The 21,620-nt window shown below is 40.0% G+C and overlaps 1 protein-coding gene across 9 annotated transcripts in view; it reads right to left on the reverse strand.

The window, feature by feature from the left end:
- Positions 1–2,686: 2,686 nt before the first annotated feature.
- Positions 2,687–21,620, reverse strand: part of kif6 (kinesin family member 6) — a 46,850-nt gene continuing 27,916 nt past the window's right edge. For 5 of the 9 annotated variants that reach the window (XM_011490627.3, XM_011490625.4, XM_078940366.1 and 2 more), the window contains 13 exons: positions 13,994–14,099; positions 13,610–13,760; positions 8,770–9,213; positions 8,459–8,561; positions 7,962–8,017; positions 6,972–7,022; positions 6,580–6,664; positions 6,326–6,461; positions 5,338–5,405; positions 4,011–4,070; positions 3,845–3,922; positions 3,021–3,118; positions 2,687–2,834 (listed from right to left, as the gene is read on the reverse strand). In XM_011490627.3, coding sequence (XP_011488929.1) covers positions 2,818–2,834; positions 3,021–3,118; positions 3,845–3,922; positions 4,011–4,070; positions 5,338–5,405; positions 6,326–6,461; positions 6,580–6,664; positions 6,972–7,022; positions 7,962–8,017; positions 8,459–8,561; positions 8,770–9,213; positions 13,610–13,760; positions 13,994–14,099 — 1,453 coding nt within the window. In that variant the 3' untranslated portion in view covers positions 2,687–2,817. Of the gene's footprint in view, positions 2,835–3,020; positions 3,119–3,844; positions 3,923–4,010; positions 4,071–5,337; positions 5,406–6,325; positions 6,462–6,579; positions 6,665–6,971; positions 7,023–7,961; positions 8,018–8,458; positions 8,562–8,769; positions 9,214–13,609; positions 13,761–13,993; positions 14,100–21,620 lie in introns of those variants that run through there. The other 4 variants (XM_078940363.1, XM_011490626.4, XM_078940364.1 and 1 more) reach the window with 4 other exon arrangements.

Below are 21,620 nucleotides of genomic sequence, written 5' to 3' on the forward strand. Positions count from 1 at the left end.
ATCCTAGGCACTTTAACATTGGGAGTTGGGTCATCTAGACCCACTAGACAGTGCTCTGAACCTTTTTTCTTCAATGATTTGTGATCTTCACTGGTGTCCATGGATTACACGAAATCTTTCCACCTTTATCCACCTTTGTCCTGTTAGGGAGAACACGTCAATGTAAGGGTGGGGTCATCTAAGACAGCACAAGGGTTAAACCCCAACGACTGACAGTCTGAAGTAGGAGAGTTTAACATCTGTAGGAGCCAGAGAGCAGACAGTCATTCATACCTCCAAGATTTCAGCAGCAAGGATGTCCCAGAAAGCCTCGTAGAACTCCACAGTGAGGCCATCGATCCCAGGAGCCTTCCGGCCCTTCATGCTCTGCAGTTCAGGAAGCTGGAGAGGCTGATCCAGCTGAGAGTTCATCTCCACAGAGACGCGAGGCATCCACTGCAGAACTCCTCCATCAGGCATCATCACCATGACACACTCACTGGTGCAGAGTGAGGAATAACCGTCCACAGCCCTCTGTCTGACCTGGTCAGGTCCAAACAGCTCCTCTCTGGACAATAAGGAGTGCATCACCTTCATCTGTCCGGCTTCTTCTCCAAACCAAAAAAAGAAGCTGGAGGGAGCAGAGACATCCTGAAACTGGGACCGAACCAGTGACCCTGAACTGTAGAGTCCAGCAGGCGCTCCAAAGTCAACTTTTTGAGGAGTTCAACATGTCCTCGATTTTCAGCATGGGTTTTCATGGGTTCCAAGCCTCCAAGTCTTTAACAAATCGACAGTAATCACGCGTAACGTTGAGAGTGTATTGCTGACACAAAAGCTTCATTTCACTCTTACCACGGTCCCACCATTGCCCAAGAGAACTAAAATAAGTTCTTTGTCTAAAATGAGTCCAAAAGAAACTCAGAACATTCTTAACCCTTGTGCTATCTTAGATGACCCCACCATTACATTGACGTGTTCTTCTTACCATGACAAAGGTGGATAAAGGTGGAAAGATTTCCTGTAATCCATGGACACCAGTGAAGATCACAAATCATTGAAGAAAAAAGGTTCAGAGCACTGTCTAGCGGGTCTAGATGACCCAACTCCCAATGTTAAGGTGTCTAGGAAAGCACAGAGGTTAGAACCAGCATCAAACATTAAAACAGAATTCAAATACCAATACGAACTTTTAGTGTAAAATCCTTCACATAAAACACACAATATTAAGAGAACAGTCAGTAAAAGCAACAAGAAAGATGTTACCGAATGTAAAAACATTAAAATGATGCTTAAAACAATAAAAACGATCAAGAGACGACCTGCTCTCGTACATGTGGGACTAAGCGTGTTGCCGGCAGTCTGTATGCATCCTTGTCCAGTCATCCATCAAGCCGTGACAGCAGACCAGCTGCCTCAACGCCTGCTGGGAGAAGAGGAAGGAGGCCACGCTTTGGACAGCTGCACTGAGTCCTGCTCGATTCTGAGCCATAACCCAAGTATCAAAAGAGAGACAAGCTAGTAAAGAGGCTTCTAAAGCTACAAATATGATAATTTAACGGAAAAACCAAATGAACATTCAGTGTGATATTCAATTCACAGTTTGACTCTTCTACCGTGTTCAGATTTCAAGCATATTTATTATATTTACTTTGACTTTTTTCTTTAAAATTCTATAACTTTAGTGATAAAATTTGTTAGTAAATTGCTGTAACGTCTTTGCATATTTAAATAAAGTATAATTTAAATAAAGTATAAATGTTCCAAGCACACATAGCTCTGATGTTGCTATTAGTTTGAGTCCTTTATTCTTAATTGAATGCATCTATTTTCTCTTAAAATCTGCCATTCTAAATGTTCTTACATGAGAAACTCCTGGAATCTTTAATGGGGTAAATGCATTTAACAAAAATGACTGAACTGGTGGATTTGTCTGTGTATACAGTCTTCCCAGTCTTGGATAGAAGCCGTCTCTTCTCTACTCAGCTGTGTTTGGAACTTTTCTTTTGCTTTACGGTTTGGAAACGGGACTTGAAGCACTGAGATGTCACAGCCGCCGCTGCGCAGGCCGAGCCTCCCTGGAAACATTTCCAAGGGACGAGATTCAAGGCCAGGATGCAAAGCGTGCAGCTGCTCGTCATCTATCAAACAAAACCATGCAAAGCCATGCAAAGATGCTAACGAGTTGTTTCTCATGTCCAGAGAAACCCAAAAGAGAATTCTCGTCACTAGAATGGACCAAAGGAACAGGAAATGATTGGCTGCTGTTTATCTTTCAGTCATTCATGTGTCAATCATGTTTGATGGCTGCTAGAAACTGAATGCTGACCTCACTGGCAGGTATTCCTGCTTTTGCCAGATGCATGCTGGGACAGGACCCATCTCTATAGGCAGCAGTCAACAGCTGATTCATTTTACAAAAAAAGATGTTAAACCCTAAAATAATGACTAGAAACAGTTTCAATCCTGTTGAACAGCTTTTTCCATTGTTGAAGCATCAGAAATGATGTTTCAGGGTTTTTCCCCTTTTTCCAAATGTTTGTCATGAATCTTACATGAAAGAAATCATTTTTTAGACTGACTGTGACTGAACATCTCTGCCTGTCAATCACCGATGAACAGAGACGAACTCCAGACCATGTCAGCAGTCCACAGCTCCTATACGGTTGTTTTGTTTTATAAAAAAAAGGGATCTTTGGAGACAAAAACAATGAAAAGCGTTTTATTTCCGTGAATGTGAAGTCATTTGTCATTAAAACACATGTTGGCGTTTCTTCCTCTGAAATTCTCCCAGAATTCCTTTGTCAGCGGGCCGTCAGGTCTCATTCTGACTGGACTTCACCGCTGGGGGGCAGCTGGGAATGAAAAAAGAACAAAAAAACAAGATGACTTTCTGTTGTAACAAGACTTTTGGCCGTCTTTTTAAAAAGTTAGCAGAGGCGCTACACACCCCAATAAATCATTTCTAAAATCTCTAAAATATCAAATGTTAATGGTATTAAAACAGAAATCGGCATGAAGTGTGTTTGTGTTTGCATTACTGTTCTTGCTGAGAAGACTTTGCCGGGCTCGGACAAAAGCCAGGACGTCGGCATCCACTTGCTGGTCTCCTGTGGGGGGGAAGGTGCTGTCCAGAGTCCTGAAATGTAATCAGGACTTAAACTCTGTGACACAAAGACTTTCTGTGGATCTGCAGTTTATGAGGGACTATTGGACAAGAACAACGCTGCTTGACGGCCTTTGAAAGAGCTTCTTGCTGTTTGGTTCAGAGTTTATAAATGTAACTTCAAAGAGACACAAACATTGGGAAGACAACGTGTAGCACTCAAATATTCAGGTTCAGTCTAAGAATCCAGGAGTTTGTGCAGAAATGAAGGAAGTGCTTCTGTGTGGAAGGGCCTGGAGTTCCAGAAGTGCAGAATCTCTAAACATTGTTAGCTGGAAACACCAGTACCGTGACCCAGTTGAAAAAGATTGAAATCACATCCAGGATGACACAGTAGAACAGAAGACCCCCCCCCCCGCTGCTGTTCAGGCTCCTTAACACACTTAGGGGAAGAGGTCCTACTCGGTCTCTCAGAAACCTCCAAGTCAGACAGACTTAGAAGCTGTTGCACACTGCGTTGATAGTTTGGCCTCTTTTAGGGTTTGGATCTGAGGAAAAGGCCTCATACAGAGCTGATGTCACTCCAGAGGATGACTGAACTTTTAGGGTATCCCCAAAGTAAATTTTCCCATTGCATGTTAAAAATGCATCTAACTGGGAATGGTGACAGCTTAAATGTATGACTGTCGGTAAAACAGGCAGAACAAACGCTGAGGAAACAGGTTGAAACATTAGGAATGACATTGGGAACAATTGTACCTCCACTCTGAAGGAGGATTGATGTCAGCCTCTGCACCTCTGGAGACGCTGCTCCTGAAATCCAGAAAAGTAGACATTCTACAGAAAAGACAGGAAGTGACATCAGCATCATGTAGACTTAGAGATAATAGAAACACAACTGCACATATAGGATGACACAGCTGACCTTGCATGTTGAGCAAGAGAGGAGGAGCGACGATCCAGACTCGTGTCTGGAAACTCTTTGCTGTCAGTAGCAGACAGTGAAATAATAAATGAACGTTCTTTTAGAAGATTGCATCACATTCAGAAAGGTTTTCATTGACATCTGTATTTGTAAGGACTTCTCCTCACCACAGGGGGGAGCTGTAATCCAAAGTTCTTTTTTGTTTATTCATTCATTCATTTTTCTTCCGTTTGTCCCTTTTGGGGCCATGGTGCTGCTGGAGCCTATCCTGGCCACTTATGGGCGAAGACAGGGGACATCCCGGACAGGTTGCCAGTCTGTCGCAGGGTCACAATCACACACCCATTCACTCTCACATTCACACCTAGGGACAATAGGCAGTGACCAATTGACCTATGAAGCATATTTTTGGATGGTTGGGGGAAGCATGCAGGGGGGGAACATGCAGACTTCACACAGAGGGGTCCCCCATTGATGATCTGGTTCAGGTCCCCCGGCTGGGACTTGAACCAGGGGCCTTCATGCTGTGAGGCAAGGGTGCTAACCACTGTGCCATCGTGTAGCCCCTATTTTTTGTTTCCAGGTAGACATTTCAGCTATTTACTACCAACAGCATGTGTATAAGTAGATATGAGAGCAGTTCTACTTGAATTATATCATGTTAGAGGATGACAAAGCTATAAAGGAGCCCAAAGGACTCCGGGGGGGGGGGGGGGGGGGGGGGGGGGGGCTCCTAGATCAAAGCAGCTGGATCCAAAACTTTCAAAGAGAATCCATCGGTGCCGTGAAAAGGTTTGGGTCACCGGCTACAGATAGTCTTCAGTCACCTCTCATTCTCTGAGAGTTCAGCATGTAGAATACGATGGCTGACTTTACGATACTCTGAGACGTTTTTCAATGTCTGGCTGCTGTTATAAATAAAGATTGATTTGATGTTTGCTAAAAAGGTTTTTAAAGGCAGTCATCGTTTGCTCTGGCTGGAAGGACCAGGATTTGAATGAAGGACTTTGTGTTGGTGCCACCTACATTCCTGAAGGTCAAATACTTTGAGAAGCTCCTCCAGTCAACAATCCTGCAGAAGGTACCACAACAACAAAAGTCCCAACCAAAAGATGCTAAGATGTGTTCAGCATCAGACAATTGGAAATAAGGCTGCTGTTGTTGTTTGCTATTCCAGCAGCTAACATGCTAACGAGCAAATAGGAATCAGTGCATCTTTACACATCCTCTTTTCTGTCACAGATGAGTTCAGCTTAGACCCTGAAATGTAGATCTATACTTTATTACAGTGATTATCCAGGATTAACAGGAATAACAAAGGTCTCACCACAAACCCGGAGTTCCAGATGAGGATGGCCGAGTGTGAAATCCAGCTGTTGCTCCAGGCTCCCAGCCCTAAAAAGAGTGGAAACATGTCTGGAGCTGCACTCCACTCCTTCAGCAAAACAAGTAACGCACTCAGATGATATTAAGGGGAAAAAAAACAGTTTTTCTCAACATTACCTATGAGCAAAGCTCCAACGTGTGCAGTGTCAATATTTCATATCATGCAGTACATAAAAAGGCCCCCAGGCCACAGGACAGGAGCAGGCGGCAGCCATGGGGGCCACCGAGACAAGGGCCAAGGACGAGGCCAGGGCCCCGAGAACCCATGAGCCGTCCACCACCCAACCGGCGCCCCGTCTCCGCAAGCCAGCCCTGGCACCCGACCCAAGCAAACCAGAGATCGCCGAGCACCCACAGCCCCCCCCCCCCCCCCAAACCCTGCCCTCTACAGCCCTCCTCACCCGCCATATTATCTGACCCCCCCCGATGCCCTCCCCACTCTGTAATGGGGGGGAGAGCCCCAGAGGATCCCAGTGAGCCAGCCCCCAGGTCCGTCCCACCCATGCACTCTCGCACACATACTTACAATCTTCTGGGTGCCCCCCACCCCCCGTCGCCACGCAGTAACCCCCGCCCCCAGCACCGCACGCCCGACCACCACCGCAGCCGACAGGATACCCACAAGCCCGGAAGTTTCACCAAAGCAAGATTCGTCTGGGCTTCTCAAGATCTCATCCCATGTTTCTGGAAATATGATTATCTAAATGATTCTGAAGTACAAACACAAAACCATCACATCAGTGGAAATAAAAGTCTGGATTATCCTGAATGATCTGCTTGAATCAAAAAACTGTGGCGCGCGGGTCACCCTCAAGATGACAAGAATATATTTTCTGGAGGAAAGCCTTTAGAATTAAGACCAAAAAAGAGCAAGGATTGTCTAAGGCTCCTCCTTGACTAGTCCTCACTGATTTACGTGGTCATGTTACCTGCAGGCTGGAAGCCTCCTGGGTCCACCACTTCTGGAAATCCTTCTGGATCTTGACTTTCACCCTTTCCAACAGCAGCTGCAGATGCTCGATCTCTGTGCTCAGAGCCTTTAGGCGCCCAATGGCGCTCTTGTAACTGACACAGGACATAAGGAGCACAAGGTCAACTTCTGGAAAGCCTTGAGCATCACTTTCACCCAGTTGGTCATAAAAAGTTGAACTTTGACCTTTAGGTCTCAAATAGTAAAACATACACAATTTTTTCCCGCCTAATTTGTTCACAGAGCTCCTCCTCTACGGGGTCAAACTTCTCACCCGGGGGTTGGTTCACCTCAACACCTTCAAAGACATGGACAACAACATATGGAAACATGGACATAATGTATAATATTATCATTGTGCGTACACATCTATATATATGTTAATCTGGTACCTGATCCATAAAGTCTTAATGTTCAGAACAAAAAGATAGTTCCAGTGGGTTTTTCTTTTGCATGACTTTTGAAGGAATGATTTCGGACAGGACTAAAGCTTTTTCTGAGCCATGTGCAGAAATCATTTGGATGATGGTTCAGTTACCTGCTGTTGTACGAGGATTCATGCATGAACACTAAAGGTTTTCATCATTCAGGCATCATGATCTTACTCTGTGCTGCACTTTGTCTTCTCCTCGTCTGCAGCTGCTTCCTCAACTCAGCTGATGGAGAAAACAAAATTTTTATGTCTTGCTCAAAATAAGTAATGTACAAAAACGACACAGTCGGTACATTTGTATCAACAGCATATTCTAAAATCATAGATAAAATAAAAGATTCTGTTCAGCTTTTATACACGTTGAGTGAGAGCCAACAGAGGAGTCTGTGAAGACACACCAAGACAAGTACACAATAAAGTTTGAAGGCAGCATAAGTGTTGTGCACGTGCTGATCATAGCAGCGTTTCTGGATGCAGAGAACTGAAACAGAAACTTGTGTTTTCTCTCAGTCTAAAAATTGTACATTCTGCGATTTCAATCCTGCATTAAAATGTATATTTAAGATGATTAAAATTCTTTATTTATAGACTCAGCAATAACCAAAAGTATTTAAACATCTAGGTATTTCATTGAAACAAATCCGAACTCGCCACAGAATTTTGTCATCTGTAATCTGGACTTTTTGTTCAATATTCTGTGAGGCTAACATGTGTTTGCTGTAAAACCCCAACAGGACCCCGTCTGAAGAAACAAGACTATTCCTCCTGACACAACTGTGTTCTAAAACCAAACCATGTTTTTCGTTTTATATCCTTCCTTACAGCTTTTAGCAGCAAACGTGAGCAGAGTGTAGAACGGGAACCCTAAGTACACAGTTAAAGGAAATGTTTTGCAGAAACACAGAACCAAAATGTCTCCTGGCTTCCCTGCAGGGATTCAGCACAGCAGTCACTGACTCTGTACTGAAACTCACTGGACAAAACTGTTCTATGTCACCCTTCAAACAAAGGTGGTAAGTCTGTTCAATGCTGAATCAAGAGCATTGAGAAGAATTGTACATAAGTACATACATATATAAGTACATTATACTAGTGACTGCCTTTGGAACAGTAGGAGAGAAATGTCAAATGAAAGCTGTTAAATGCAAAGAAGGAAACTTACCAATTGTGTTTCTGACTTGATTGAGTTGCTCTGAAAGTGTTCTGGCCTCTGCAGACCTGTTCAAAGAAGGAGTTCAGGTCATTTCAGGTCATTACAGCATCATCATAATGACTTAGTGGAAGGTGATTGGGGCAAATGTTAATGGACATGTGGGGGAGGGAAACAGATGACTGGGAGGTGATGGGTAAGTTTGGTGTTCAGAACAGGAATGCTGAATGGTGACAGACTGCTGAAAGAATGGAAACACCAGTTGATCACATCTTCTGCAAAACATTTCATCTAAAAGAGATGAGTGTGAATTACAAATATTTTTTATTACATAGAAAGAATAGTTAATATCAGGGGAAAAAAAACAAAATCTATGTCAAATCATATTAATTAGGACTTTTGCACTTTTTCAGTGTCGCCTACAGCTTCATACACAGAAAACACACAGCAATGAAATGTCACATAAGCAGTAAAAAATCTCTTTTAGCAGCTGTTCTTTGGTAACCAACCTCTTCTTGATCAATTGTTTGTGATCCTCGATGATTTGCTGCTCCTCGTGGTCCTTTATGAAGATTTCAAAGGCCTCCTGTTTCCCTGCAGACAGCTGTGAACCTGGGACAGCAAAGGCAGCATGAGCAGCTTGTTGTGTCCTCACAATGATAACAGCATTATGTCTTCATAGGATTCATAGAAAATGTTCATAGAATTATCATTTTTTTATAGTTATTTTTGTCAGATTCCATAACTCTGTTTAAAGTGCATTCATTGTTATAAACAGAAGCAGACATTCTAAAATAGACCAAAACAAATACAGTCTTACCTTTTTTCATGGACAACAAAACTTGCCCTCCGTGGTTCAAAGAAAGCTGGTTCATATTTCCCTCATGAGATTCCTGAAATGTGTATACTTTTACTCTCTGGTCCTCTTGATGACCTTTGACATTTCCGTCTCTTGACTGAGGTGGAGTGGATTTCAGTTGTTGGCTCAGTGGACACATGCTGGCAACTTGTCCAGTGAGCTTTGACAGTGTGGACACATCTTCTCCAAGCTCCATGTTTTCCTCTCCAGTTAGAGATTCTGAGGATGCTTGGCCACCACGGTTCAAGGAAAGAGTGTCTGCCATTCCGTCTCCAAACCCTGGAACTGTGGAATAGTTTGGAAGACTTTGGGATGACAACTTTTGACAGTCAGTAATCCTGGAAAGCTGAACAGCAGCATCATCTGCCCTTTTCTTCTCTTTCTTCAACATTTTCACTAGAATACCTGAGGAACAGTGTTAAAGAAGTAACTCTTTTTATATTTACAAAAAAACTTGTGAGTTTATTTTTATATATAAAACCGCTCATCTTCCCCTCCGTGGGTGGTTTCTCCTCCAACCTCAGGTCCTCTACCAGAGACCTGGGAGCTTGAGGTCCTGCAGGATCTTAGCTGTTCCTGTTCCTGTTCTGGACTGAGAGGTCTGAGGTCTTTCCAGGTATCTGTTGTAGCCACTCCTCCAGCTTGGGGGTTACTGCCCCGAGAGCTCCAATTACCACAGGCACCACTGTCACCTTCACTGATAACTGGCAGTGCGTAGCTGTTTATTGCCCGGGTCTTGTTAAAGCGGTGTTTAACTCCTGAGGTGGCTGCAAGCTTTATTGATATTTTTAAGCAAACTCCTGCTCAGATTTTACCTGCACCCTGTGATTTTATGGTTGATCATTTTAATAACAGACTTCAGTCTTCCATAGATGCAGTGGCTCCGTTCAAGACAAAAACATTAAGAACCACTCTTAAAATGCCATGGAAGACTGATGACATTAAGGGTCTGAAGCAGAATTGCAGGAGAGCAGAGAGAAGATACAGGAAGACGAAATTAATAATTCATACAGACATTTTAAAATTTAAAGAACAACTCAAAATCTACAATAACTCAGTTAAACGGGCCAGAACCTCCTATTTTTCAAAAATCATTTCAGAAAATAAAAACAACCCAAAATTTCTTTTTAAAACAATTGATATTTTAATATTTTGTTTTTACCAGAAGAAACACTGGGGAGTTTTGTCCTGGTTGATGTAGAGATGCTAGGTTGACGTGTATCCCAAGTAAACATTACAACCTGCCTTTTAGACCCCATTCCCACTTCACTTTTTAAAACATTTAATGGATTCTTTGAGTCAGAGCTTTCAAATATAGTAACCTGCTCTCTTCAGACAGGAGTCTTCCCCTCTGCCTGTAAGACGGCGGTGGTGAGGCCCCTTCTGAAGAAGAATCAATTAGATCCAAAAAATCTGGATAACTACAGACTCGTATCCAACTCACCATTTTTAAGTAAAATTATAGACAAAAAATGTGTCGCTACTCAACTGAATGAGTTTTTAAATACCCCACAATTTTGAAAAATATCAGTCTGGTTTTAGGACAAACCATAGTACAGAGACGGCTCTTTTAAAGATCGTTAATGATCTTAAAATAAACCACGACTCACAGAAACTTTCTGTTCTGGTGCTACTGGATCTTAGTGCCGCTTTTGTAGATCACCAGATTCTACTAGACGGACTTAGGAGTCAAGTGGATCTCTCTTGAAATGTTCTTAAGTGGTTTTACTCTTACCTTACAGGGCGACACTTTTATGTAAGTATGGATACGTGCTCTTCAAGAATCCATGAAATAAGTTGTGGGGTTCCCCAAGTGTCGATTTTAGGGCCAATACTGTTTAATTTATATTTGTTGCCTCTTTGTGATGTCATCAGGGGACACAGTGTTGACTTTCACAGCTATGCTGATGATACACAGCTTTCCATTGCCGTGTCTCCTAATGACCATGAACCTGTTAACACTCTTTTAAACTGTATCTTAGTTATAAAGTCATGGATGGCAGAAAACCTCCTACAGCTCAACCAGGACAAAACTGAAGTTATAATCATTGGTTCTTCTGAAGACAATAGAGAGATGATTTTACCACATCTTCATAATTTTAAACCTTCTCAATGTGTGGGAAATCTGGGCGTACTTTTTGACTGAGCTAAATTTTATCCCACACATTAAAAATGTTGTTAAGACAGGATTTTATCATCTCAAAAACATTTCCAGAGCCCTTTCCTCTCTCTCGCAGCACGGATGCTAATACTTTTATTTTTTTGTCATTTAGATCATTGCTCTCTGGTGTACCCAAAAAGTCTATTTCAAATCTACAGCTATTGCAGAACTCAGCGGCACGAGTTCTGACGAGGACCAGAGAGCGGGAACACGGACTTGGGAGCGGGAGCGGTCTTGGACCTTCTTATTTAAATGATATTCTTTTAAAATATGAGCCCTCGCGGACCTTGAGGTCCTCCGGTGCTGGTCTTTTAAATGTTCCTAAGGTGAGGACCAAAACATCAGCTGAGGCTTCGTTCTGCCATCACGGTCCTCGCCTGTGGAACAGCCTGCTGGATAACATCAGGGTTCTCCAACTGTAGAGGTTTTTAAGCTTCATGGCTGTGAAGTGGACCCCAGTGTTGTCCCAGTCTGGGGCGGCACTGTGGCGATGCTCCCATGGCCAAGCTGGCTCCTGGTATGAAGAGAATCCCAAAATCTGTTTCCTCCCAGCAGACCCAAGCCTTACTTGTTTGTTTGTTTGTTTATTTATTTACAGTTACATAGTCATTATTCTTTGTACGTGGGGGTCATGGGTCATATGTTTTAACAGAGAAGTGGAAAGGCTGAAGGGTGGGTTGGGTTTTTACTGTAATAATGTGTTTTTTCTGTTTCTAATGTTAAAGCGCTTCGAGCTGCACAACATGCATGAGAAGTGCTTTTTTATAAGTCAAGTTTGATTGATTGATTGATTGTTTTTGCCATTGAGCTGGCTTCTCAAGACTTGCCTTACTCGTTGGAGGTATTTAGCTGTTAAGCTGCTCCAGGTTGCCATTTGCCTGCGGGATTCCAAGGTACTTGTAACTGTCCTCGATGTCTGCTATTGTTCCTTCTGGGAGTGAGACCCCTACTGTGTGGACTACCTTGCCTCTCTTTGTCACCATCCGGCTGCATTTCTTGAGCCTGAATGACATCCCAATGTCAGTACTGTAGATCCTGGTGGTGTGGATCAGGGAGTCAATGTCACGCTCGCTCTTAGCATATAGCTTGATGTCATCCATGTAGAGGAGGTGACTGATGTTGGCCCCATTTCTGAGTCAGTATCCATAGCCAGTCTTGTTGATTATTGATTTCAAATCCATGCTGAGTTCTACCAGCCTTATGGGGTTGGATTGGGGGGTTTAACCACCAAATGGTTTAAAAGTGCAGCTGTGAAGCCCATTGAGACGACTGTTGTTGTGAATTTGGGCTATACAAATAAAATTGAATTGAATTGAACTGTGTCTGCAGCTCACCACTCAACCAGGGGAGGGGTCAAATGTGGAGAACAAATAGCTAATGGGACTTTAACTTTAAGAATGTTTTCACATTCTTTTAGTCTGTACATCATTTAGTGCTAAATTTGGATTTGAACAAATCATAATCCTAACATAATAATGATTCAGTGAATCCACCATAAATATAAGAACAACGCAATTAAAAAATGAACGACATAAGACAAGATGCTTAACCCTTTATAGGTCCCCTATCAGGGGTGGCGAACACGCGGCTCTAAAGCCGCATGCGGTGCCTCTCGGCCAATAAGCATGCAGCTCTTTGCGTCTCATATTTTCTATTTACTGTGAGTCATTTCATAGTTTTTTCCTCTTAAACCACACTCAAATCCATCAGAGGGTATTAAAAATAAATAATAAATAATAATAAAAGTAATTTGGCAGTGTGTGTGTTACGATGCTGCTCCCGACACATAAGTGACAGCCAATCATTTGCGTGGGTTACGCTAAATGCCGGAAAAAATAAATAAACATGATGTGCGTGCAGACTGTTACTCTCATGGTCAAAATGGCGAAATTCAGAGTATAAAGAGAAACACATGACGTTTCTGGAAGAATGAGAAGATTCTTACTTTTGTACTGAACGGAATGGCAAGTCATTATGTTTTTATTATGAGCTTTTGGAAGCGGTAAAATCGTTCAAGAACAAAACGTATCCCGGGGAAAATTAAAAACTCATGCTGATCTGACACAAATTGTCTCCTTTATGAACAAGTTGAAGCTTTTCAAAGTGCACATTCAAAACGGCCATCATCCCACTTTCCTTCTTTGTGGAGCTCATAACAGAAGGCTGCAATCCAAATGAATAAAGCGCAGAACGTAACGCTGTAAACTTTACATTGCGGTTTGAGGATCTGCAGCAGAAACGACCGCAGATCACTTTTCTCATCGACCCTTTAATGCAGAGACTGACTGCCTGAGATCCTCGCTTGTCACTGATGAGGCAGCGAGTGAACTGGAGATGATTGAGCTGAAATCTCTCTAAAAGAAGGCTTGTTACGTTTTGGAGAACGGAAAAATACCTATACAAGCTGCTGTCGATGTTCTCCTCAATATATGTCTGCCAGTCCCTGTTTATTACCTTGAAACACATGAAATCAAGGCATCGGTCCATTCACTGACACTCACGTAAAGGAACTGATCAGAGAGGCTACAACTGGCCTGGGAGTTAACCCCTGGTCGGTTTATGAATATCAGTCTGCTGGTAGAGGCAGCATCCTAAGAGATCTGCAGTAGACTAAATTGACAGCAACACTTTAAAGGATACTGATTTCGTTGTCACGTTGCTGAAGCATCTCCTTCAGACTGTTCACGTCGACTGGACTCATGTGGGGAAAATAAACATCTTCCCTCTGTGTTGCTGCTGGTGGCTGTTGACTACATTGATGTCTTTCACTTTCTTTTTCCAAGATTTTCCTCTGCAAAAAAAACAGACTTAGAACTGAGAAAAACTATAAACCTATATTCTGGTGTTTAACGTTCTCCCTGAAACAGGAAAAGCACAGTCTGAAGTGGTAGATTTTAGTCATCAAATTCAAATTCAAACTTTATTTGTCACACACAATCATACACCGTACAATGTGCAGTGAAATGCTTAGGCGACCGCCCACGACCTCAAAGCAGCGAGTTGAGGTTTACTGAAGACTCATACCTTGAAATAGGAGAAAGAATGCTGGACTTTTCTCATGTCACGGCCTAGTGATAGTGTCCCATCTGGATCCGGATCATTTAGAAAGGCTTCGATCATTTCTTCCAACCTAATAACCAAAAAACTGACATTTTAGTTGTCGGTCCTGAAGCCAAGAGAAAGTTACTCAAAAACAACCAGAAACCTGGGCGTTATTTTCGACTCTAAGATGACTTTTATCATTCATATAAAACAGATGGTTAAAATTGGTTTTTATCATCCTAGAAATCTAGCTAGGGTCTGCCCACTACTCTCTCCTGCTAACATGTAGATGCTTTTATCATGAATAAAATTGATTATTGTAATGCCCTGCTTGCTGGTCTTTCAAAAACCAACATTAGGAATCTTCAGCTTCTACAAAATTCTGCTGTGCCAGTTCTCACCAAGACCAGGAGGCGGGCTCACATCGCCCCAATTTTAAAATCCCTGCATTGGGTCCCCTTAAGATATCAGTTTTTTATATCTTGCGCCTTTTATTTTTCTGATCTTTTAGTAAAATATGAACCCTCTTGGACCCTGGGACCCTCTGGTCCAGTACCAGAGGGTACTGGTACTTGGACCCTCTGGTACTGTTCTTCAAACCATTCCAGCGGTAAAAACCAAAACTTATGGAGAGGCATCTTGTCAGCACTATGGCCCCCGTTTGTGGAACTGTCTGCCAGTAGACCTGAGGGCCGCAGAGAGCTTAGCTCAAGACCCATCTGTTTAACCTGGCTTTTAGCTTATTTTCACTACTTTTATTATTTTGTTTTGTATTTATTTATCTATTTTATCTTGTTTTATGAATTTATACTAAGTTATTATGATTTACTTTAATATTTCTTATTTCAATGAGTTATTGCTTTTGTTTGTTTTGTTTATATCATCAAACAAAATGATCTAAGGATTGAACTCCTGGAGCAAAAGGTGGATGACTTGGAGCAGAATTCCAGAGCAGATGACCTTCTGCTCACAGGGCTAGAGACCAGACATCAAAGTTATGCCCCGGCTGCTGGCCCAAAAAGTGACCAAGAAGGTGAAGATCTGCCATCTGAGGAGCAGCACATCCTGGAGCAACAAGTGATCCATATGTGATATGAGAAGTAAAGACATTCGTCTGCATAGTCAACACATCTCAGCATGCCACACTCTGCCAAGTAAGGATAAAAAAAAAAGAAGAGGCCTGTGATCATTATAAGATTTGTGAACAGAAGGTGGAAATCCTACAGGAGACAAAGAGACTTAAAGGTACTTGAATTTATTTAAATGAGCACTTGACCAAGAAAAACTCAGAAATGGCTTGGACATGTCGTATCCTGAAAAAGCAACATAAAATTCAAGCCACCTGGACCAGGAATGGAAAAGTGTTCATAAAACTAAATGGATCACCAGAGTAAAACTAAAGTGGTAGAAGTGAGACAAGTGAAAGACCTGGATCAGAACAAATGAAAAACTCAAAGTTCTATTTTTGTCTAGACTGTTGACAGAACCAGACTGTGGACTTTTCTGTAGACAGCAGGACATTATTTTCAGCACAAATGACTGACTCAGTGGGGAGTGAAAACACTTCTAAATCTGATTATACGGAACATAGACTTTATGATTTTGATAATGATGTGGATCCAGAGACACATGTGTTTAATAAGGTCAAGGATACCTGCCGATATTACAGCGAGGAACAACTCAGTGAAGTTAAAACTGAGGATCGTTTTCTGTCATTCATTTCAATTGTAGAAGTCTACCAAGTAATTTTAATAAAACTCAATATTTTTTGGACACATTTAAAGGAAAATGTCAAGTTATTGCACTGTCAGAGACATGGATAAATAAAGGGAGGGAAAATAATTTGAAAGTCGAAGGTTGTGATTTGTATTTCAATAGCAGAACAAATAGGATTGGAGGGGGAGTCGCCCTTTATACTGACAACGGTTTAAAATGGAAACCGGTAAAATGAAATGCATGACTTCTGCTATGGATGATTTCATGGAAAGTGTTGCTGTGGAAATAGAGTAACAAATAAACAAAAATATGACTGTTAGATGTGTACATAGGAGACCAGGATCAAAAATTGAAAATTTTAAGGACAGTTTAGAAGATATGTTAAGTAATCTAAACCAACATAAAACAATTAGTTATCTGTGGAGACTTCAATATAGATCGCATAAAGCTTAATTCACATTGACAAACATCTGATTTTTTCGATTTATTAAATAGTAAAGGACTGTATCCTTTGATTACAAAGCCTAGCAGAATAATAACTATTAGTGCAACTTTAATAGACAATATTCTAGGAGATTGTGGGTTAGTAATTAATGAAATAAGTGATCACTTGCCTATATTTGCTAAATTTGGCTTTAGATTGCCAACAAAGTCAGCAGAAATCCACCAAATATATAAAAGAATAAAGAATGATGAAACTGTGAGCGCTTTCAGAAATGATCTCATAAATCAAGACTGGAATGGAATGTATACAGCTGATGTAAATGCTGCATATGAGGCTTTTCTAAAACGTTATTTAGATCTTTACAGTAGACACTGTCCAGACGTTCTAAGTTGACATAAATCTAAAAATAACTGAAAACCCGGGATAACAAAGGGCTTACAGAATGCATGTAAAAAAAAAAAAAAAAAACTCTATAAGGACTTTTTAAACTTAAGAACAGCAGCAGCTGAAAAACGTTATAAGGTTTACAAAAACAAGTTAACAAATGTATTGAGACAAGCTGAGAAGAAATATTACAATAGCATTCTGTATAAAAATAAACATAACATAAAGGCTATGTGGAATATTCTGAATAATGTCATAGGAAATAAGTCAGGATTAATAGAACTACCTCATTTCTTTCTTAAACACAATGCGGTCATTAAAAAGCAAGAAGACATGGCAAATGAATTCAATTCATTTTTGTAAATATAGGACCCAACCTAGCAGAAAGATTACATGCAATATACAATCAAATGATGTTAGTAGAACAGAAAATTTGATTTCCCAATCTATGTATTTATCTGATATGACTGAAAATGACATTTTGACTGTAGTATACAAACTGAAAAACAAGACTTCAGAGGACAGTGATGGGATTAATCAAAATGACAATAAATTGTATTGTCAAACCAATACGTCATATCTTTAGTCTTTCACTTAAAATGGGAATTTTTCTAGAGAGAATGAAAATAGCTAAAGTTATTCCTTTTTTCAAAAATGGAGGCAGACATACTTTTAATAATTATAGACCAGCATCATGACTTTCCCAATTTTCAAAAGTTTTAGAACAGTTGTTTGTTAACAAACTAGACAGCTTTGCTAGGAAAAAATAAATTCTTAAGTGAGAATCAGCTTGGGTTTGGTTCTAATAGGTCTACAGATTTGGCTATAATGAAAATAGTTGAAGAAAATTCAACAGCAATTGACAAAAAAAATACACAATAGGAGTTTCTAAGTTGTTATAGTTTATTTTATTTGCCGATGATACTAACTTTTTCTGTTCTGGGGATAATCTGAAAACCTTAGCTAAAAGTATTGAAATGGAAATGATAAAACTTAAAATGTGGCTTGATTACCATAAACTATCTTTGAATCTAACAAAAACAAAGTTTATGGTGTTTGGTAATAAAGAAAAAACAGAAGTGACTTTGTCCATTGACAACAGAAACATAGAACATGTGTCTGAATTTAAATTTTTAGGGGATGACAAATTAACATGGAAATCTCATTTATTTAATGTAAAAAATAAAGCAGCCAAGAGCCTTTTTGTTCTGAACAAATCCAAATAAATGCTACCATGACATATTATGCACATGTTATATTTCTCTTTGGTTCGTATTTTACATATTGTATTGAAGTGTGGGGAAATACATATGAAACTAATATAATGCCTTTAATTCTATTACAAAAGAGAGCTACTGGAATTATTCACATTCTTGTGTTTATTCTCTGAATTATTCTCTAAATTTAGATTTCACACAAATGAACTTTACATTAAGTCAGGTTTATTAAAACTTAAAGATGTAATCGAATTACAGACCTTATTAGTTATGTTTAAAGCCAGAAACAGAGATTTACCTGAAGACTTACAAAAGCTTTTTATTTTTACCACAGGAGATGAAAATCCTTGGAGAAAATTTGATTTCAAACAACAGGTTGCTCGAACAACACAAAAGCAAAAGTGTTTGTCTATAGCAGGGGTAAAAATGTGGAATTCCCGGGAGAATCAGTTAAAAAGTTGTCAAAATATTATTCAATTTAACGGATGCTAAACAAATTAGTTTGGACAAACTTGACTGTTGAATGTAATGTTTGGACTGTATATACTAAATGAATGGAATATATTTACTGTGTTAATCTGAACTGTATTTGGTGAAATCTGAGCACAGGTGATGGTGTGAGAAATGTAAATAGGATGCAACGTTTAAAAGGGAGCAGACAATTATAAGAATTGTATTCTTCAATTCTGCTCCTTTTCAATCATGAACATTTTCAATAATGTACGACAAACATGTAAACATATTGGACAATCAATAATTTTCATGAAAGGAACAAATAAATAAATGAATGACTTATTCATCATTTAGTTCTCTATGCCTTTGTTTGGTGCAGTGTGATCCAAGTACTGCCCCTCTTTCCCACTACCCTCCTGGGAAGTGATTCCAGAGTCCACTTAGCTCATCCGTGCTCCTGTACCTGACCGTGTACCTCGCCTCTGCTCCTACACCTGGCTGTGGTCTCTGGCTCGTCTCGCACCCCCAGCTGTCCCCCCAACTTCATCTAGATCAGTGTTTTTCAACCAGTGTGCCGTGGGAGATGGTCAGGTGTGCCGTGGGAAATGACCCATTCACTGATCTAAAATCATTTCCTGCCTCCAGGATATCAGCTCTTTGTTTATCCAAAAGGGGCCCTGATAAAACACTGAGTAGTTAGGAATATGAAAAAATAAAATACTACAGATGTGATTAAAGTCTTCACTTCAGTGTTCCGATTCTGCTCATAAAGTCTCTCAGTTCCAACTAAAATACCAGCTAAAACTCTTCTTTAGCGGTGTAGCTTTCCGCGGGATCCGGTGTCAGACCATGGAACAAGTGAACAAAGCCATGAAGCTCAAAAAAGCGAGTCTGTCTGCAATTGGCTGCAGTTTCGCACTACATCTCCCATGATGCATTGGGTTAAAGTGACAGCGTCTCAGCGCATAATGAGTCTTTCCTGTTAAACGTCTTGAAACCACAACGAACACACATCAAACAGTTTTTAAATCTTCTTGATGAAATCAGAGGCGAACAGTTTAGTTCCTCCAAGTCATCTTTCTAACTGAAACACTTTTCTAATAACGTCTGGATTATTTTATATGTTAAACTTAAGAGGTAACAACAACATTTAAGAGATAGGATTAAGGTGAAGTGGCCAACAGACACAATTGGACTAAATTGAAACAATTTACTCAACTAATAGGAAAGAAAACATTTTGTTAAAGTTTTCAAAGACTTCATTTTTGATTAAGACAAAGGAAAAACTAAATAAAACTTCAACATGTTCACTTTTTGAGTAGCTACAGAAAACAGAAGGGTAATGTTGTTTTTTTGTGTAAAATTTATCAAACATATTGTGATCATATTGTTCAAAAATTACAGTTGCCTTTGCACCAACATTTAAAAAATAAATCACTATTTAGAAAGAATATATATAATATATGTTTTTTGTGAGGTTACATAAAATTGCACGTTAATAAACTGAAGGGAAAAACAACTACCAGGGTAAAATTTCAAATAATGTAATTGAAAATTATTACTGAAAACTAACTTAACTTTTATTACAACTTATAGAAAAACAGCTGCAACTTCCAGCTCTTTCTACCTAGACTATAGAGTTTCTCCTTTTTTTATTTTTGGATGCTGGTGTGCCGCAGGACTTTTGTCAAGGACAAAGTGTGCCTTGGCTCAAAAAAGGTTGAAAATCACTGATCTAGATGAAGCTTGTCTGCTGGACTTTAAATATATAGTTGTAGAGTTAGATAAGTTAATTTCTTTTCTATGAGTTCTGGTACATGGCCTGTCTGTCCTGGGGGAGGATCCCTCCTTCATGTGGACATCCCTGAGGTTTCTTCGTTTTTTCCGGATTCCAATGATTGTTGGAGTTTTCGTAACCATGAAGGAATGTCTATGGGCAGGAATGCCAGTTCTATTTAGTCAGTTTGTTAGTTCAATTTAGTATTATCCTATTGAATTCTATGCATTTATGATCCTTTTTGATTGTATGTTTACTTTACAATTACGGTACGAAGCCCATTGAGACGACTGTTGTTGTGAATTTGGACTACATAAATAAAATTCAATTAAATTGAATTAAAGAAAAAAAGACAGAATACACAGATTTATTTACAAAACAATTTAAACTATAGTTACAACTTTGAGCACAAGGGTGTCCATTGGTGCACATGACACTAGAACACCCTATTGACTTTAGATAAACTATAAACCGACCTCTAGTTGTCAAACAAGATGAACCTTGTTTTACAGAGTCACACTGAACGGTGCTGGTAAAGGTGCCATATTTTCTGGTGGATAAGTAGGGATTTTTTCATACGTAGTTTGGAAGGGTTGCAACTTATACTCAGTAGTGATGTATTTGTGATTTTCTTGTAACCCTTGTGCTATCCTAGGCACTTTAACATTGGGAGTTGGGTCATCTAGACCCACTAAACTAGACAGTGCTCTGAACCTTTTTTCTTCAATGATTTGTGATCTTCACTGGTGTCCATGGATTACATGAAATCTTTCCACCTTTATCCACCTTTGTCATGGTAGGGAGAACACGTCAATGTAAGGGTGGGGTCATCTAAGATAGAACGAGGGCTAATGTGAATAGGCTCATATAATTGTTATTTTCTCACTAATAACCGGCTGCCCTTTAGCAGTTGTTTCCCACTAACACCCACTAGAGGGCGCTGTATGTGTGCGTATCAGCATTTGCTGCTGACAGCAACACAGAAGAAGAAGGCTGTGCAAATCTAACATGTCTGAACAAACATGTCTAAATTCCCAACCTAAACCCTAACTACTGAAAAACTATCTAGTGTCCTGGATTTTAAAAGCATTTCAGACACCATCCGCACTACTTTTTTTTAACGGCAAATATGACGTCACGGGTTTCACAAAGTAAAAACCAAACAAATACGAACATTTTATGATGACTATTTTTTATGATGACTACATGATGACATGGATGGTTCATACAAAAATACATTTTGTTCAAATGCAATGCATTATGGTCTGTTTTCACAAATCTCCTTCGATGCACACTGATTTGTCGCAGAGACTTCTGGGAAAGTTCTAGGGTGATATAAAAAATATATATATATATATAAAAAATAAAAAAACAGTTCTAGGGTGATGAATTTTGTAATTGTAGATTCGGACAGCCCTACAAACTGATGAACGCATTTTATAGATCATTACTGTATGTAGTGAATAGTGAAGCAATTCTGACACAACCGAAATCTGATCATTGTCCTCCTTCCTTTATGACTTTTTTCTTATTTGCATTGAGGCATTATTATTCGTCTTTCAAATGTTTCCTTCCTCGGACGAATGCAGAGTCGTCAGACCGGGTCACAGAGAGACG

Source organism: Oryzias latipes, chromosome 22 (genome assembly GCF_053564925.1).
Source record: "Oryzias latipes strain Hd-rR chromosome 22, Olatipes_Hd-rR_3.1".
In the NCBI taxonomy this organism is placed as follows: domain Eukaryota; kingdom Metazoa; phylum Chordata; class Actinopteri; order Beloniformes; family Adrianichthyidae; genus Oryzias; species Oryzias latipes.